Source organism: Manacus vitellinus, unplaced genomic scaffold (assembly GCF_001715985.3).
Source record: "Manacus vitellinus isolate BGI_N305 unplaced genomic scaffold, ASM171598v3 scaffold_13_pilon, whole genome shotgun sequence".
NCBI lineage: Eukaryota > Metazoa > Chordata > Aves > Passeriformes > Pipridae > Manacus > Manacus vitellinus.
This window is the reverse complement of record NW_021938999.1, coordinates 1,400,195-1,420,928: the sequence shown is the minus strand read 5'-3', so window position 1 is coordinate 1,420,928 and position 20,734 is coordinate 1,400,195. Positions and strand designations below refer to the sequence as shown.

The window sequence follows — 20,734 nt, the reverse complement described above, 5'->3', positions numbered from 1 at the left end:
CATCAATACATCCATGAATCCTGTACTGAGGAGCCCAGAGTAGTACTCCAGGTGTACTCCAGGGGTATTCCAACCCCACACCAGGGTTGAGTAGAGAGGAAGGATTACCTCCTTCTGCCTGCTGCATTACTCCTCCTAATGCAGCTTAGGTAAACATTAACCTCTTTTTTTGCTGCAAGGACACATTGTTGGCTCATGTTCAGCTTGGTGTACACCATGACTCCCAGCTCCTTTTCTGCAAAGTTGCTTTCCAGCAGGTTGACCCCCACTATGTGCCGGTGTCTGAGGTTGTTCATTCCCATGTGCAGGACTTTGCACTTTCCCATGTTTAACCTCATGGGTTCATGAGGTCCCTGTCAGCCCATTTCTCCAGTGAGCTGAGGTCCCTCAGCACTCCTCCTAGTTTTATATCATCAGTAAACTTACTGAGGGTATAGTCTGCCCCATCATCTAGATCACTGACAAAGATATACAGTATTACTGTTTTCCCATTATTTCCCCTTGTAAAGAAAAAAATAATTTGGACTTGTGTTATAGGTTAGAAATTCAGAAGAATTTTTCTTTCCCCTGCCCCCCCACGGAGTTTAAATGGAAAGGGGGAAGGGAGTTAATTAGCCTTACAAAAGAACTAGCTAGCCAGACCACATTCCTCGCTGATGGCCCATCAGAGGCTGGGGGGAGAGGGGAGGAGTTTTGGGAGGGGGTGGCTGGCTCTGCTCGAAGTGGAGAGGGTCAGACTGCTGGGTTCTCTTCCGGGGACTGAGACAGGGTCTGTGTTCGGTGCGTTTGGAGAGAAGGCCTGGAAACCTGTCTTTCTGGCTTCTCGTTCTAGTCAGCCCTGACTGCTGGCCTCAACTTGCCTGCGAGCTGTCTTTTGTCTCCAGCCTGGACCTGCTGCATTTTCATCGGAGAGTCTCTGTGCTCGCTGGGAGAAAAGGAGGAGCTTTTGGGGTGCCATCAACTGAGAACAACAGTGAGTCCTGTTGGGGGTGAACTGCTTTATTTTCCCCTTCCTTCCACTGGGGGAAGGATCCCCCATCTTCTTTTCGGCTCCTCCCGTGACCCGAGACCAACCCCCAGACCCCTCCCCGTGTGGTGACCGCCAGTGATCCAACAGCGCCCCCTGCCGACTGTGATTAGAACTGCACTGAAGACAGAGAAGTATTCAGACTTTTTCTTTTGTTTGAAGGGAACTTCTGGGTACAGAACTATTGTTTAGCTGTTTTTATGTTCTGTTACTGTTCTTGCCAATATACATATATCTTTTAATAAAGGGTTGCTATTTTCTTCTTTTCTTCCACACTTCCTCGATTAAAGCCCCTTAATTTTTGAATTTATAATTGCTGAAAGAGAGGAGTTTGGTCTGTCTCACAACTCATCCTCTTTAACAAACATTCCAGTCTCTTCAAACTGAGACAACTTGCGAAGTCAAATCAGAAAGAATATCTCTTCACCAGAGCTACATAAACTTTATCAGGGCTAAGAGCTCCTGATGCATTACAAGTGTTCTGTATGGCCATCCTGGGCACCCCCTCTCATTTATGAGATGAGTTGTGCATACTATTCCACAGGTTGGAAAATCAGTGTCAGTAAGCACAGCCTGAAGAGCTCTGTTCTTGCCAGCTTCTGCACTGTCAACCTGTAATATTATTGCCAGTCCACCAAAGCAAAATACTGAGGGACACTGAGGGGGTCTCATGATGCTGGCATTCAGTGTCACATCAGGGAGGGATTTTTGTTGACAATATTGTATCCTTGTCCAACTTCTTAGCTGAGCAGAATTTAATTAAAACATGTCCCCTGAGAACACTTGATCATTGTTCAAATAATCCTCAGCTTGCAGGCACAGGGTGCTAAGGGAGCTTTACTCCTTGCCCTTGCCCACTCTGCAGTCCTGTGCCATTTGACTTGGCTGCAGCTGTATATCTGCATAAACTCACCTCTTTAGATTAGGTATGACAAGTCCCTGTTCAATAAAAAGTAGAGCCCACTGAAAGACTGTAAATCATGATCTTCCTTTAATTTGGTACATAATTTAATTTGGTATTAGAACAACTCTTAGTTGCTTAAAATAAACATTCCCAATACACATAGCACAATGGTTCCCTTGTTAATGCTATTGCTGATTGCTAAAAATTTGGCAGTTGCCTTTCTCCAGATGTGCTACTTAAATGGCTATTTAGGATGAAGAATTTCCATCCTCTGCTTTATAATTTTTATGGTTCTCATCCCTGTACATACTGGAAATTTTTAATGGAAAAGTATTGTTGGACTGTGTATTTCATTTCACTTTAACTAATTAATAGCAGTGGATGCTTAATTTGAAAATAAAAAAGACTAATGATACTTGAGCCTGATGAACATAATGCCCTTATGCAGAGACAGACAGCCTTGCTACTCATATACGCCAGCACTTCCGTGCTCTGCTGCCAAAAAAACCCCCGGTGATTCCTGACAACTAGAATAGTCACTTCATGGGTTATAGAAATATGTCAAAGGAAAGAAGAAAGATGTTTGGGAAGTGACAGAGACATTTTTTTCCTGACCGTACCTCTGTCTTTAAATCAACCAAGTGCACAGGCCTGTAAATTGCAGTGTCTTCAGTTCCCAGTAACCACAAGGGACTGCTTAGCTTAAATGTGTGTATGAATGTATCTTACGTTGAAAGAGCATCTGCCTAAATTCACTCCTATAATGTGTCAGTTTATTATAAAAGCATGCACAAAACTTAGAGTCGTGTTACTGCTCTGGGCTGCTCAGCAAATAGAAAGTAGTTTGTGTTTTAAAGAACACACACAAAAAGTTTCTGAGGATATGCAGGTGCAAGCCTGACACTTTAAAGAGCTATTAAAATTGTTTTTTCTATATTTCCTATTGTTGGGTTGGTTTTGTTTGTAACTATTCCATCTCCAGGCATAGGTTCTGGCTCCATTATGCACTATCATTATGACACATAAAAGAAACCTAACATTATCCTCATAGGGGCACAGATTCATCATACACCACAGTGCAGTCATCTCTGGGAATATTATAAAGAACATATCAGCTAGACAGAAAGCAAAAGAGTGTGACACGAAGGAAAGTGATTCACCAACGATACATGCGTGAGCATCAGTGATGCACTGTGCTGCTGAAGTAAGCTGTGGAGGTGTTCTGAGACAGCACCTTGGCAAAACTGATTTCTCATATTATCACATTAACATAAAATGTGAATGCTAGAACAAATACAAAGCATTCACTAGAAGTCATTAGTTGGGTTAATGGGTGATGCTGTGTAGCTGCGTTGGTCCAGCAGGACTGCAGGAGGCTTGATGGAACAACAGGCTCTGCTAGTCCACAGTGCCCACTAATACAGAGCAGGATAAAAGCAGTACAAATGCAGAATACTCGACCCTTGGGCTCCTCCTACAGTGAAATCAGAATATTCCAGCTGCTGACAGTCCAGATGATCAGAGCTGCTCAGCAGCACAAGAAAGAAAACACTGCCTGCTCTCAGTGCTCTACCATAAAGAGCTTTTCCCTCAGACAGAAGCAATAAGCACGCATGACTGCAGGTCTGAGACTGAGAAACAGAAAATGAAATTAATTTAATCTCACATTATCTGCAGCAATGTCCAAAGAAAAGCAAAATACTTTTTAATGTCTATGCAGAGTAAATGAATTTGGATTTCAAAATGCAATCCAGGAGTTTTGGAAGAGTAAGTGATTGGTAAAACCCACAAAAAGTTATGAACTTAAGAGTTACAAGAAATCTTCCATGTTAAATTTGAATTTAACATTAGACAAGCCCTAGAAACAAGTCTGAGTGACTTAAGAAGTTATTGTTCTCACACAAAGGTTTCCGTCTCATTGAATCCTACTACAATTCCATTGAAAATAATTACAGTAGTCTAAATCACCCAAATAATATTAAATTTATTTAACACATATTTTATGTCAGGGCACTGTGTCAAGAGCTTGACCAAGAAACACTTGCCTTAGACAGAAATTGAGCTGATAAAATAAAAGCTACTTATCCTTTCAGGTTCCAGATCCAAAATGAGGACATATTAGGCTTACACAGAAAATACTGCTTTATTCTTTTTTTTCAGAAGGGAGAACTTACACATTTTTCTGAGTGTCCATATAAAAAACATATTTTGGCCTGAAATATTCCCTGCAGTCCTTCCACTCACAGCCTCAAACAGCCAAACATTAGGAAATGACCTAGCATAGAAAATAATTTTCTTAGACAAATGTTTGATGATTAACAAAGTAGTAAAGGACTTAAAATCTGAGTAACTTCAGGAATGGTTGGTAGTATTGTCTTCGTCTATGCAATAACATATACATGAGGTCTGTTTGAAAGATGATTAAATAGGGTCTTACATTGCCCCAAAGCCTCACAGACGTGCAAGACTGAGAGGTCATCTGAGTCCTTTCCTTCATTACAGAATCAAGTATAATCAGACTATCCCTCACTAATGCTTGTCTTTCCCATTTTTTTGAAAGAATTTCAATGAGAGGGATTCTACAGTCTTTGGAAGCAACCTGAACTGCGCTATTCTCACAGATTTTCCTATTATTGCACCTAGGCCTTTTCTTCTGCAAATTAAACTGATTCATCCTTATCACTTCAGTGGAATGGAGAGCAACTAGTAATTGACTAACAACTTTTAAATATTTGAAAACTATTATCATAACTCCCTTTTCTACACTAACTTATTTCCTTCAGTTATTTTCCAAGGATTTGGGGCTTTCTTAGACACCAGTTATTCCTTTTGCTTCTTCTCTGGATCTTCTCTCAGTCTGTCGCTGTCTTTTCTACAAGTGTGCAGCCCAGTGATAAATACAGAACTACAGCTGAGACCTTCCTAGTGACAACTAGAGCAGAATAATTGCCTCCCATGCCTGATACATAATTTCTTCTAATTCACCTCAAAATGGGATTTCGTTTTCTGTAACAATTACATATTGTTAATTCAGATGTAATTATAGCTAACTGCCATACAGCCACCTAACCAGCTAATTCTCATTTTGCATCTACATGCTTGATTTTCTTTCTTGGTGGGATTAATTTGTGCTTACTGTTACCACTGTATCAACAAATTCTATTTGATAGATTTCAGAACATTTCTATGTCACCCAAAATTCTTGCAACTTCCAGCATGGTATCTTCCATGAATTTGCAAATGCCCTCTCTTCTTTCATCTGAGGTATTAGTGAAAACAGTGAAGAACATCACATCCAGGGAGAAGCTATCCTGAATATATCTTGAAAGGTTTTATGAAACTATTTTATATTTTCACATGACAATTAATTTTGTTGTGCAGAAACAGCTGTACTTGCTTGCATTAATTTAGATCTGGTACTACCACAGACTGAAACAATAGCTCTGCTAACTGTAAACTGAGCCATTCACCTTAGAGAGATATTAAATATGAAGTTTCAGGACAATCAAATGTCAGCTTTAATTTTCACTGATGATCAACTTTGCAGAAGCAAGCTAATATGCTTGTAATTTCTCTTACAATGTAAAATAATGAGGGATCCGCATGGGAACAGCTAATTGCCATCAGCTATTACAGAGTGATTCCTCACCTAATTGCCAAATACTCTTAGTTTTGCTATGATAATTTTAAAAATAATTTGGTAATTTTTATACACTGAAAGTAGAATAAATATTCTCACTTCATTCCTCAGTATTTTTGTTACCCATTCCATCACTGCTAAAATCCATACATTTAAATTTTGTTTAGAAACATACTCCATCATTAATGTGATACAAATTGGTCATAACTATAAGGTAGGACTGATTTGAAGTTCAGTTTTAAGGGATATCTTTTCACTGATTTCAGTTAGCTTTAGTTCAGGCTATAAGACTAAAGTTTGAAATTTGAATATAGGCAATGAGTAGTGGTTGTAAAATTTGGTACTTACACAGAAATAATTAAAATATTATTTAACTAGGAATTTATCAAACTGGATTTATCTGTGGGTGATAGCATAACAGAGCTACTAATTTAATATTCATACAAGCATTTATTTTAAGACTATAAACCATTGCAACATAACAATGCTTGATCAGGAAATAAACTTTCAACATAAGAGATATTTTGCCTAGGATATAGAACATTTTATGAGCCAACTACCTTATATGGACTCATGATCATAAAGTCAATGGAGTTGAAATGAGGTTGAATTTGCCTATAGAATTTGAATGAGAACATAGACAGCTCTTTAGGGGGTATCCAAGTTGAGATAGATTGGAAGAAAGGAAAGAAAGAAAGGAAGTGAAGAAAGGAAAAGAAAAAAGGAAGGAAGAGAGAAAGAAAGGAAGGAAGGATTACTAAAAGTGTTAAAAAACTAGAAATCCTGTAATTGTGCAAAAAATGCTGCATGTTGTTACCATAGTATCTTGTTCCTGTTACCGCAGTATCTAATAACCCAGTACTTTTTGCTATGAGAAAACAAGAAAAGAAGAAAAATAGCAGTAGTAAATGGGAGGTACTAGGTTGTGTATGTGCAGGAGACTCTGGACGTTCTCAGTTCTGACAATTACACCTACTGATGGCATGATGTGAAAACATGCCATCACAAGGAGGTCCAGTATAGCATATGGGAAAAACAGCTGACCTTGAGAACAACAGTAGCAAATACAGCATGAAATTCAACAATGCAATTTGAAAAAAAGATACATTTAGACTACTAGTGGGAGTTTTTGTTACTAATAAGAATCTCACCATAGGAAAAACACAGGGGAGGAGGAGAATCAGACCATGTCTGATATCTCAGAGGGCTGTAAACAGTATGATGGAAAGGTAGATGTGTACTGAAGCTCTAATCATGCAACCCCTAGTAAAGACAGTAAAGTATTAATGTCTCTGCACAAAGTCCTGCAGACAGCTCATCTAGGATAAGTGTATCAGATGCTGGTCAGCCATGTTGAAGACGAAATAATCTTAGCTGAGCCATGAATGAGCAGAGAAAGCTAGATCAAAGGGGGTCAAGAGATTAGACTGTCATGGTTTAACTTGAAAAACAAACAGGAGAGGGATGTCAGTGCAGGTAAATTTTGCCAAGAGAAAAAAACTCTCCAAAGAACAAACAAACTAATTCTATCAGAAGAACCAGATTACCTCAATGGTCTACAAATACTGCTAGCTTGGAAATCCAAATAAGTCTGGCTGGCTGGCCCAGTACAACAAGTGGTGGTAAAAGGAGCTAAACCCAGTTGGCAGTCGGTCACAAGTGGTGTTCCCCAGGGCTCAGTACTGGGGCCAGTTCTGTTTAAAATCTTTACCAACAATCTGGATGAGGGGATCATGTGCACCCTCAGTCAGTTTGCAGATGACACCAAACTGGGCCAGAGTGTTGATCTGCAGGACGGTAGGAGGGCAGAGGAATCTGGAGAAGCTGCATTGATGGGCCAAGGCCAATTGGCTGAGGTTCAACAAGGCGAAGTGCCGAGTCCTGCCCCTGGGTCACGACAACCCCATGCAATGTTCCAGGTTTGGGGAAGAGTGGCTGGAAAGTGGCCCAGTGGAATAGGATCTGGAGGTGCTGATTGACAGATGGCTGAACGCGAGCCAGCAGTGTGCCCAGGTGGCCAAGAAGGCCAACGGCATCCTGGCCTGGATCAGAAATAGTGTGCCCAGAAGGACTAGGGAAGGGACTTGCCACTGGAGGGGGCTGCACCTTGAATCCTGTGTCCAGTTTTGGGTCCCTCAGTACAGGAGGACTTACACTGAGGTGCTGAAGCGTGTCCAGAGAAGGACAATGAAGTTGGTGAAGGGTCTGAAGTGCAAGTCCTATGAAGAGCAGTTGAGGGAGGTGGGGTTGTTTAGTCTGGAGAAAAGGAGGCTGAAAGGAGACTTTATCATTCTCTGCAACTATCTGAAAGGAGGTTGTAGCGAGGTGGAGGTTGGTCTCTTCTCCCAGGTAACAAGTGACAGGACAAGAGGAAATGGCTTCAAGTTGCATCAGGGGAGATGTAGATTGGATAATAGAAATAATTGCCTCATCACAAAGGGTATTAAGCACTAGAAAAGGCTGCCCAGGAAGTGGCCGTGCCACCACACCATCCCTGGATGTATTTAAAAGATGTGTTGCTTAAGAACATGGTTTAGTGGTGGACTTGGCAGTATTAGGTTAACATCTGGTCTCAATGATTAAGGGTCTTTTCCAATCTAAATGATTCTATGATTCTTTGAAAAGTCAAGAATGAGTTTCTGAGGCAGACTTTCAGGGGAACTACGAAGCAAAATATCACACCTACTTTTAAAACAGCATTCAATTAATTTTATGCAAGACTTAGATGGCATGATTGCCTGTACTGGCAGTGTTTGAGCTGGGGGGTTCATATATGATACCAATAAGAAAAACCTGAAAGTTCAGTGAAAGGAGTTTAATCAGACTGGAAAATCCCACCTACTTCATTCACAAGGACTAAAGCTGAGCAACTGAGAGAAGAGTATTTTGTTTCTATGAAACATTTATCAAGGAGAGAGATCAAAGTACACTGTAGTTCAGAGCTCTTCTCGCTATGATCACTGAATCTGCTGCAATGTGTTTCCAGCCTACCCAACCATTTGTTGAAGAGAATATGACCAATTTAACCTGAAACAAGTGACTGGAACAAAACTTACTGGTAAATTATTATTTGGAACAAAGGCATTTATTCATGTTTATGTTTGAAATCCACTAGGGAACTGAATTATATATTTTAGAGACAACAATATGACTCAGTTGCTTGACATTTCAAAGTGAACTTTTAAATCTGTCAGCATCTTAAAAAAGATTTTGTTATTTCAGCTACAAATCTACGGGTTGCTAGTTACGAACTCAAGTTTTAAAAAAATCATGTTTTCCAATGGCTGGATACAGGATGGACTTTATTTGTATTGACTTTCACATCAGGAAACTATATTGATGAAAAGCTTTTTTGCTAATAACAATGTTTCAGATTGAATAACAAATTATGAGAAAAAACACCTTAAAATCTTTTTATAGAAGGTAGTTAGTGAGTATAGCACACTGTAAACCTCACTCTTTTCCATCAGCATTTACATTTATGTACTGACCTGTTGAGTTGGCAAGCTCATCAGCAGGTTTATGTATGTAACTTGTAATACATCTATAGATGCACTAGCACCTTCACATAGGGAGGAACAAAGAGAATATTCTTAATTGACAGATGGGTTTTATGCTACTAAATTGGGCCAATCTTACACAGAATATGCACCAAAAAGCACCTTTTGATACGTTCTATGTAACTGTGACACAGCAGGTAAGAGCTTTCCCTCCTCGTACATTCCTATAAAACGTGCAGTGGGTGTGCTGGCTCTTGTGAACCCTTGCAGGCATGCCAGCTCAATGCACCATGGTAACCACACTGGAGACTGTCTCTGACACTGAGGAAAAGGCAGCTGGGAGGTACTGCAAGATAGTCAGGAAACATTCAGCCAGATCTTTCTCCATTAGTTACTTGGGAGGAGAAAGACTTTTGCCTGGCAACACAGGAGATTAAGTGGCAAACTGACATGCAGCCATTAATAAATGTTAGGGAGAAGTAGGCAACAAAACCCTACATAATCATTTGATAGTGGATAAAAGAGGAATTTTATAATGCAAAAGGGAAACAAGTCATGTCTGCACTCTAAGATAGGAAATAAAACAATATGACAAAAAGTGTCAAATGGAAAGGGTAGGAAGATTTCTCTTGAGAAAGGGATGGAGGGAGGAGACAAGGGAAGTCATCCAGAAAAGCTCTTTTTAGCACATGCTCCACAGCTTCTCTAAGAAAAAAACAAATTATTACAAAGGGTATTTCAGATGTGTGATCAAGCCACTGCAACAGATTATCATCAGTCCCTTTAACAGAGAAAAGAACAAGTACTGTTCTCATTTTGATCAGATACATGTCACATTGGGAGTGGCAGGTGTACGGATCTCTTCTTGGTGGTGAAGTGTGTTCGTAAAGATTAGCCATGATAATGTACTGAATCTCTTTGAAGTAGGCACTTAAAGCGAAAAAATGTATGCTTGCCTTATTTAAGTACGGTCCCACTTCCCAAAAACAAATATTACATGTTGCCTATTGCCTGTCTGTGCTGGTCACCTTCCATCTGTTTTGGACATTCAGAAAGCAAGTAAAATGCAGATTTAAGAGGTAATGTGCTAGTGTTTGTATTTAGAGAGCTCTGTTCACACACACCACAGCCCTACTGTAAAGCTAGCTTTCAAGAAGATACAGCTGAATAATAATAATAAAAAAACCTCTCGCCCTGTAAATTTTCACTGACTAGAACTTCAGCCATAAATATTTGCTTTTATGAAAAACAACAGAACAAATGTAGCTGAACAACAAAGAGATTGATCATACTGTGCTGTGTATATGCAAAGTGGTCAGAACATGTACAAGCAGGCAGAAAATCCACTCTGTTCTGAAACAGGAGAAAAGAATTTATGAATCATTGATTGACCCAGTATTCCTAAATACTCCAGCAACAATATTTTTTTGTTTTTCCCTTTCAGTTACTCAGGCAGGGTAATTCAAAACTGGCTTTTTGTTGTTGTGGGTTTGTTTATGCCATTAACCCACTAAAAATAATTGTAGTCTGTCGATGACCACACACCCACGCCCTGAGTTGGTTCCTTACATAGCTAGGGAAATATCAGAAGGTGGGTAACAAATTTCCAAATCCTTACATGTGAATGATTCTTTCTCTATTCTACCACATTGTCTTTTTCTCTGCTTTTACATTTTTGCTATCTTAATTTTCTTAACTGCCTTTTAAAAACTTCTCTGGTTAACAGTTTTCATCAGTTAAAGTGCACTGACAGAGGAGTCCCTGACAGAGGAAAAACAGCTTAACTCTCAAATGCAGCATCTATAATAAAGGATGAAAGAAGACGGTTATTTGTCTGTGGCTCCTAAAATAGGATTGACACCAGGCAATATCAGATCAAGCCACAGTTTACTCTCTTATATAGAAAGCTCTTGGAAGAGAGCAGAAAGAGGCTGCCACAGCTCCTATATGGAGTTTGTTGCAAGCAAAGCTGTTGAAGCATAGCAAGAACTAGCTAAATATGTATGCAGAGTGATCCCCTGACTCGGCTTCTGACAGAAAGGACTTTGTGCACCTTTCACAGATGAAAGAGATGCTCAGAGCTGAAATTCTTTGATTCTGGCAATCACATAATTGAGGGAACAGTTCAATTGATACATCTAGTGGCAAATGCTGATTCTTTCAAAGTAGAAATTCTGATGGGTTTTCCTAGTTTCTCAAATTGAAAAGTTTTGGAAAAGTTACTATTTGTGGGAAAAAGTCATATTGTAATATTTGAATATGAAATTCCACAGTACAGCACAAAAAAGTGGGTTAGGTTAATTTACAGTAATTTGCAGTAACTTAGCATCCAAAATTTAGAAACTGAAACAGTAGATGCTGCCCCTCCTATGCTCTCCTCAACTAAGTCAAGCACAATGCTAAGCTCACATCGCTCCCTGAGCTTGCAAAGCCTGTGGCTTCACAGAATATGCCGAGTTGAAAGCACCCATCAGGATCATTGAGTCAAACTCCTGGCCCTGTGCAGGACACTCCGAGAATCACACAATGAGCCCAACAGTATTGTCCAAATGCTTCTTGAACTCAGATAGGCTTGGTGCTGTGACCACTTCCCTTGGGAGCCTATCTCAGTGCCCAGAGACACCTGAGCCTACATGAGAGCTTTCTGCTGTCAACAGAGAGGCCACACCCTACTGTCCCCTCCTCCTCAGGATCCTTCCTTGTACCCTTCATTTTCCTCCTCTCACAGCCTTGTGTAACCATGACCTTTGGAGGACTGCTTTAATGCTTATTGGGTTAAAGAATGTAACTTGGAAAATCTATCTAGAAGGGTTTGATTTCTATTGAATTACTGAGATACAGCAAGATCAGGAATGGCTTCAAATTCTATTCTTGCATTGAATTAGTTATTAGGTATTATCAAACTGTGCATACTGAAATGAGTGGGGTTTGAATTCATTAGGGAAAAAATGTTGGTAACAAAGTCCTAAACAAATAGGATGTAACAGGTGATTAAATAAGGCCTTTTGGAAACATAAGCAATTGGAGAATTATTTGCTGGGCTCTAAACCTCACAAATACATAAATCATCTTGATATGGAGGGATGATGATCTCAAAGTAACCATCTGTGCATTTGGTAAGCAGTAGTTCTCAAGAACATAACCTTCCTACTGTAGCACAGATTGAATGCACTTGTAAATGAGAAATCATTCAGCAGTATGCACATGAGGACACTTTTACAATTGTTTTGAAGGGCAAAGAGGCTTGACCAGAGGCTTCAGTTTACTGTGAGATATTCACAGTCTACTTTTTTCATTTTACTTTGGGTTATTCCTGAAGACCTGAAGACAGCACTCCTAACAAAGCTTTTAAGTTCCAATGCTTTCTACATCTTTCTGATCCCTGGACAGATCTTATCATAACAGCAGTCCCACACTATGCAAATACCTCACACTTTGACTTCTGTATTTTAGAAACCAACTTTCCATCATTTCAATAATCTAGATGATGCTCAGAAAGACATGCTGTGCACTTTCTAAAGATGATCCAGTGGTTTACTTTGTTTATAGCACTAAAGGAGTGAAATGGGGAAAGTAAGAGGTCTTATCTGACTTCCTTATAAGGAAACTTTGGCAAACAGATCACTTAAATATTAATTGAAATAAAAATGCTGTAATTTAGAAGTGATGAGCCAAATATGAATACCATGTGGTTCTTCACACCTATCCTAAAAGCATCCAACTTTGAAAATTCCATGAATTTGAGGTCCAATTGTCTTACCTCCTCTCCCCACACCTCTTGAAACAGTTTTCCACTCAGCTTATCCTGCAAATATTGACTGAATAAAAGTTAAACAAATTGCACTTTGCTGCCAACAGCTTTCTACAGCTCAAAGATAAGCCTTCCTCATTGAAAAGAAAGCTTGTAGGAAACAGACTATACATATCACTGTATATGAATTCAAAATTCACAAATATACTGAATAGATATCTTATTTGTGTTGAGCAACATGCTTTGTGTTGTTGATTGTGTTGTTGAGATATTTTAAAAAGAATTTCTCTCTGGCCAGAAATGCCAGCATGTAGCTTCTCACTTGAGGATACCTTGTCTCTCTGATATGAACAGATGCATAACAATGTAATTTCTGTTGCTGAATCATCAGCCTTCCAAAAAACCATAATAATTTAATAGACTTTTTAATTAGTAAGCCTGTGAATTTAGTGACAAAACACTAAGCCATGAGTGACTGTGTGATCTGGGGAACGTAAATACATGTAATGAGCTATCATGCAAGAAGGGGTACGACAGCCTCTGAAGCATAAGGTCTACTAAAAAAGAAAAGACCCTCTGCAGAGCTATTTTTATGAGTTAATAAAAGAATGTTTGTTATTTTCATTTCTTATCCTGTACCCTTTACTGAAGGAACCTACAGAGCCCAAGAGTACAGGCTTTTCTTTATTACCCACAATTGATACATCGGACATGATTATACCTGGTGAATATAAAACAAAGTGATTTATTTCATAGAAGTTGATAAAAAGACCAGATCTTCTCACAAAGTTATACTGATACCGCCATGGTAGTTACTTATCAAGCAAAAGAATTCAACTTAATTTGGTATGCATCATCTCCCCAGAACACAGTTTTACCAAACCAATGAAGGCAGGAGATTTCATCAGTTTTTTGCCAGGGCTTTTGTGGAGACATTTAAGTCTGGTCTGGTAGAACTGTCCATTAAAGCAGTCAGTTCAGGAGGTAGTTCCTGGGTTCCACATCCAGCAGGCTCCTGCTGGTGCCTCCCACTCTTCTACACAGTCCAACTGTCAGTATTTGGCTCACAAAATGGCTCATCTATCATATTGCATCCTGGGCAGAGATGGCTAGGACCCAGACCCCTGCTTTTACCTCCTGACTCCCTTTGCCCTGCTCCTAGGGCTGTCTCACAGGGAGCATGCACCATGCCCACACTCACATAAACACTCCTCAGCACAGCTTCTCCTTCACCGTAGCTGCAGGGCAGGGAGGAGCACCTGCATGCTCGACCTTGTCCATCCTTCCAGCAGATGGCTGCTGAACAAGGAGACAGAGTGAAGTTGAGGGGAAAGCCTCAAATTATCCAGTATACCTGGATCAAACTGGGGGGTAGCAGATGCAGCAGGTGTTTAACAGAATAAGCAGAATTAGCTACCAATGTTAAAATAATCCTCTTTAGCCACAGCTGAGATAGTGCAGATCCTTGATCACTTTTTAGGGTAAGTGAAAAGTGAAAAGCAAAATACACCTGTATGTTATTAAGGATATAAGCAACAACATAATTTCCCATAAACTTTATGAGCAGTGACTTTGAAAATACAATCTCCCCAGTATTGAACTATTACAGAACATTTGAAATTGAAACATTAGATCTTATTTGAGCAAGAAAGAGAATTACATTTTCTCACTACCTCTGAAAACAAGGCCATTTTAATTTTAATTTCTGAGCCAAGCTAGAGGCATGAACATTTGAAGCAATAACTGCAAATTTCCAGGACTCAGGGTGGCAGACATGGCTTTTCAAATGACAACTGAAGTTTTGGCAATAGTAATGGGGAATGATAAACTAGGGGATTATCTTGAGTGGGGTGTTGAATTGGACACAAAAAGGTAGCAATTTTAGTTTTAATAATATTAGTTCAATGTTCAACATGGGAGCAAATTAAAGAAATCATTACACTTAGCCATTGTTATTGAAGGAAGTATTGGAGCATCATCACTGTAGATTACTACTGAGATACACCAGATATTAAAAATTATCTGGAAATGTCATAATTAATAATCCTGATGAACAACGAGTGGTGTGTGAGTCAGCATCAGCAGTGTGCCTTTGCAGCCATGAAGACAAAGACTCTACTGGGCTACCTTAGCAAAAAAAGGAGTCAACAGGACAAGGGAAGTGACTGTTTCCCTCTATTGCACACCAATGAGGTGACATCAAGAATGCAGAGTCCAGCCTTGATTTCTTCCCCAACCCAGTATGAGATGGGTATTTACAAACTAAGGGCCACTGAGATGATCTGGGGGTTGGAGCACATGATGTACAAGGAAAGGCTGAGGCACTTGAGTATGCTGAAACTGAAGCTGAGAGGGTGAGGTTAGATGAAGTCTTTGCTCTGTAAAGGCAATCTACAGAGTAGAGCACAAGAAAAGGGCAAGAGGCAATGGTGACAAGTTGCAATAAAACATATAGCAGTTGGGTAAATGAAAAAATGCTTTCAAAACATTTCTGGAACACACTGCCCAGACTGCACCATCTCCTTCTTTGGAGATCTTCAATACTCTGCTAGACAAGGTCTGAGCAACCTGCTTCAGCTTTGAAGTTCGCTCTGCTTTGAGCTGGTACTGGGACCACCTGATCTCCAAGGCCCCCTTTAAACCTAAATTGTACTGTGATTCTGTGATTCATGATGCTTCTCCCCAGGAAAAAGGAAATATGATTCACATTCTGCTTGCAAACAACAAAAATCAGAATCACAGAGTATTCTGAGTGAGAAGGGATCCACAAGGATCATCAAGTCCAGCTTTTAAGTGAATGACCCATATAGGGGATTGACCCCATGACCTTGGCACCAAGTTTTAACCTGAGCTAATCTCGAATACCTGGAGACCTAACAATTTGTATTAAAATCACACTTCCCTCAAGATCAGAATTGCAAGTACTTATATGGTAATTGTGTAACAGCGTATCACATAATAAATGGCAGCACAGGCTGAACATAACACTCCTGAATGGTGAGACAAAGAACACTGATCTGACTGTGCCATACATTTACATAGTACATTCATTTTTTAAAAATGTTCAAAACCAGTTTTTGTAATTCCCAGAAGACTGTTTAGAATCTCTTGCTTTTAAAAAAATTCAGCTGTTTTTTTTTTTTCCCTAAACTAACTAACTTGTTTGTTGTGAACAAGAACGAAAATCCCAAGAGTAAAACTCAACAGAAAGAAATTTCACTGGGAAAAAAATCTTTGTGGTATCATTTGCCAGTTTTACGTGTGACCTTTCAGACTTGGAATTTTCATGGACTACTATCAACCAGCCACATTAAAAAAAAAATCAAAACAGAAAACAGCATTATGTCATTCCTTCTGCCAAAAACAATGCAGATAGACAAAGCATCAATAAAAATTAATCTTCCACCTCGCTGACAGAAAATAACTGAAATTCATCTTACTTGCTTTATGCTTTGAAATAATATGTGAATGACTAAACTTAGTGGTGCAGTTAAATATTGTCTAAATTATCTTTGCTCATCAATCAGTATATGACTGATTTAAGGAAACTGAACTTTTGCAGTACACTTGGTTTTTGTACACCAAAAATGGTTGGATTCACTTTTAGCATATGATACCATTTGAAAATATTCATTATATAAATTTTTTATTTCCATGACTGTTTTAATGAAAAATAGAAAGAAATGTTAAGTAATTTTTAGGAATAGGACTAACTTCAGGATCCAGTTATTCCTGAACAAACTGGATGCATCTGTAACAAGCACTTGCACCTTTCAGTTCTTTAACACTGTATTTGTTTATGCAAATACAGGCAAAGTCAAAACGCAAAAAATTAAATTAATGCTTGCAAATCCAGACTCTGTCTATGGCTTAAAGCAGAGCTCTTGAAAGTACTACAAAATCTTTTCAGTAACATTTATGACTTCATTATACATTTATCCAGAAGTCAAAATCTGATGATGACTCACAACAATTTCCAGTATGTGCAATTGCTTTATTATGAAACTTCACCTTCAGAAATTGGATAATTTTAGCAGGTTGGATTCTCTAGTTCCATTTTACTTTCATCTCACAGCACCATCCCAGTAAAGGAGTGTATTGACCCACTGCAGCTAATGTGAAATTTGTGAAATCTGAAATTTCTTATTTGATATAGAGAATAACATCTGCTCAAACTCAGGTCAATGTACCAAGCCACATGCACTTTTCTTACCCATGGTGGACTAAACTCTATGGTTGCAGGATCCCCAGGCCCACTCATAAGACTTCATTGGAACACCAAGTCTAATTTTTCAGGTCTTTCAGTGAGCAGGTTATAAGACAGAAGAATATAACTGGTGTCTGAGGAAGAGATGTATTGAGAGAGCATAGTACATCCATTCAGAAATGTGCATGTTGGTCTATGCCTCAAAACCACAAGTCTGAGCTAGGTATAGTGGTTACACATACAGTACCTGATATCACTTGCTGCAGGAATAAAATAAATAAGTAATTATAAATGAATGAGATGAAAACAAATATGCTTCAGTCTCTAGATTTCTGTGCCTCCAAAACACAATGTTAAAATCTGTAATTTTTCTTCACATTCAGGAAGACTGTCTTTTTATAAGTGAAAGCTGAATTTGTGTATTCCCCTTATGCTATGAACCAATTACCTAGTTTTTCAGGAAAGCATCACATATTACACAGCTCTCAATACCATTGCTAGCCCTAGATTCTTGAGTACCTGATTTGCATAAAGCCTTCTCCAAAAGCTTTGAAAAATCCTTTTTTGACCACTCATGGAGTCAGCTCTGTTAAGAATGCTGGGGACACACAGAGCCTGTGCAGAAGGGTGCCTGGTGAGGCAGCAGGAGCAGGGGCAGGATGTGTCTTGGACAGGAGGCTGCAGGAGCAGCAGGATGGTAGGCAAGGCCCACAGTGCTGAGCAGGGCTCGAATATAGGTCTGGATGGGGAGAAAGGCTTTGCCAACAGTGGAGTCACTAGGGCAAAGCATATGAATTGAGATGACTACACACAGGTATCTCACCCATTAAGGGAGAGAAACAACAGGTCTGGATCTTCTGGCTTGCAGAGTCTGTGCTAATTTTCCACACAAAATATCCTTCAAGGGTGACCTGCAGCTACTGCAGCAGCTGCACAGCACATGGGTGCTCTGTGCAGCCTAGGGAAGAGTTCTATCCTCTCATATCCTAAACAAACCTCATTTGCTATTCTTTAAAGATTGTCCTCTGGTCACCTGGAATCCTGGAATCCCTGCAGTCTTCAAACTGCAATATTAAAAAATGGATCAATTTTGAACATGAAATACTGTATTGATTGATCTTATACTTGAATTTTGCTGTACAACCTGTGTGAGTTTTCATTATAAATCTCATTTTGAAGGGTTTATGGCTAACCTGTTTCAATTCCCTCTAGACTTAAAACTTGTTAGATATGTTTTACACTGGGAGATAAAAACTGTCTTAAAAATGAGTGAGAGAAATAAAAAGAATGGTGTAATTTTCTGTAACAGGAAACACATTTTGAATCAAATTTATGAAAGAACTGGTATTTGATAGTCCTTATTTTTCATAGATTGGTATTTTTGAAACAGGAATTTAAATAATTTAAAATGTAAGAGTCTATGCACATCCTCAAGAAGCCACTTCCTACATGTTGGGTAAAAGATACCTATCACTTAGGACAAAATTACCTTTTTGGTATTATTGAAAGTGCTTGACATACATAAGAACCTAAGAGACTAGTTGTGAATTTTGCAAAGTCCCTCTTTGATGAGGCAATGGCCACACAAAATTTCAGGGTATATCTTTATTACTTATGCAAACGAGAGAGCCAAAATGACTGAGGTTTTAGGAGAGTCAGGGTGGGACCTGGAAAGTATGCTGGAGTGCTCAGAAGCTAAGTGCAGAAGTTCATCTGCAGTGTATAGATAATTTCTTTTCTGTGCCTTGTTTCAGCCTTTTTTTCTGCTTTTCAGACTTGCAAGAACAGTAATACTCAGACCTAACAATTTATTGGCTCAGCCTTCATCAAATAAGTCAGGTCTCAGGTTAAAGTTTTAAGGATGAGGACTTTCTCTTTCCAAAAGTAATAAATGTAAGACATGAAAACACTCTCCTATTGTAAAGTGCCTGTATTTTTTCAGATTCCATTTCCTACATTTTTACTTTAGCAATTGTTTAGGCATATGGTGTGGTATACAGGCATATGAGGCTCTTAAAGTCATAACAATGAACATGAAAATATCAAAGTCAAATAAGTTCCTCAATAGACAGTTTTGCCTACCTGTATATGACCAATCAATCTCTTCAATCAATTTCCGCTGTTGTCTGTAGTATCCATACACCAAATCTGCAAAATAGTAATGAATTTACAATATTAAAACCAGAACTCTAACAGGAACTTGAAGTGTTGATGACATACAAGATAATCACTGTTTTAATTACTGATGAATAATTTACTTTGTCCTTATCTTGGACCCCAAATGCTAAGTAGTGGCTAAACAGAATATAAATACCATCAATATTGTAGCATATTAAGGACATAAATCAAACAGAAGTGCTTTTCTATCCTTCCATCCTTCGTTCCTTTGTTCCTTCCTTCCCTCCCTCCCTCCTTCCTTCCATCCCTATCTCATCACAACCATTCTTTCATTCTTCACCTTTTAAAACTAATACAACTCCCCCATGAAGAAACTATGTTTTTTTATGTCCTTTGTCCTTTAGAAAGAACTATTCTAGATAACTAGGAATTCAATGAGTTAAACTTTTGCTTCAGTGTGGTCATGACTTTACATATTTTCTCTGACTTTGTACTGATACCATTTAAGGATAATGAAAGAAATGTTCTAAAATATAATTTCATTGTGGACTATCATCAGCATTATTGAAGGTCAAGTATGTGAAATTACTTATATCTCCATAAACTTTATGGAGACAGAATGTTAGGCACCAGATACTTTTAAATCATGTTATATTTTTCTAGAGAAAAAAATCTGTCTGTATAAATACTCATCAACTTATTCTGACTACTGAATAACCTTGTTATTTTTATGCCAGGACAATTCTAGCAACACCAGTGATATGGACAAATAGACAACTATGCTCACTAATAATTATTAATATATGTAAATTGCAGATATATAGGTTTTTTGAGACTGTCACTTCAAGAGTCATAATGTTTACTAGCTTCATTACTGTTCTACAGAAGTACAATACAACCTATTTAAGAAATAGTTGCATATAAGCATGCTGAGAACACATATGGATTGCTTCCTTGAGAATGTGCCATAGAGTTCTCCTTACATTCTGCAATAAATAATTTAATGAAACAGTTTCATAACATCCACTTCTTTTTCTTTAATGCAGAAAGTATGTAGTCCTGATTACAGGATGTTAAATTATAATTGCTATTTGCAAGGTTACACGTTTATGTGTCTTACAATGACTTTCTGCTACCTATCTGAAGTCCATGTTTTATTAACTTCATCAGACTTCTGCCTCCTCAATGCACTTGCCCTTAAAAGTTTTTCTCTTTTCATTCTCCCTCCCTGCCAAAAAAATACCCCTTGCAACAGTTCACGACATTCACTTAGTGACAAAGATCAAACCTCACATATAGATACCGGCACTGAAAAGGGATTTACATGCATCAACGTTATCTTTGGCCCACATTTCCAAGTCAATGTGCATTATGCCTGTTTCTTCAATTAATTATGGAAAAGAAAGCTGTGTAAGTTGTGATTCACAGGTGTTGATGTCTCCAGTTTCCTTCTTTATCCACTGTCCTAATTGTTACTTTGCACAATCAGTTGAGCATTCACATGCAAACTAAGCAGAGGCTGGGCGTGAGAGCTTCCCACCACTTTTTTAATTCCACGAGTTCTGATGGACACAGAGTGATAGTTTC

General features: G+C 38.8%; 1 protein-coding gene across 1 annotated transcript in view; it reads right to left on the bottom strand.

The window, feature by feature from the left end:
* Window positions 1-20,517, bottom strand: part of PTPRZ1 (protein tyrosine phosphatase receptor type Z1) — a 99,376-nt gene extending 78,859 nt beyond the window's left edge. The window contains exons 1-2 of the mRNA XM_029958053.1: window positions 20,472-20,517; window positions 19,112-19,177 (exon numbers count right to left, since the gene is read on the bottom strand). Coding sequence (XP_029813913.1) covers window positions 19,112-19,177; window positions 20,472-20,517 — 112 coding nt within the window. The remainder of the gene's footprint in view (window positions 1-19,111; window positions 19,178-20,471) is intronic.
* Between the last annotated feature and the right edge of the window lie 217 nt (window positions 20,518-20,734).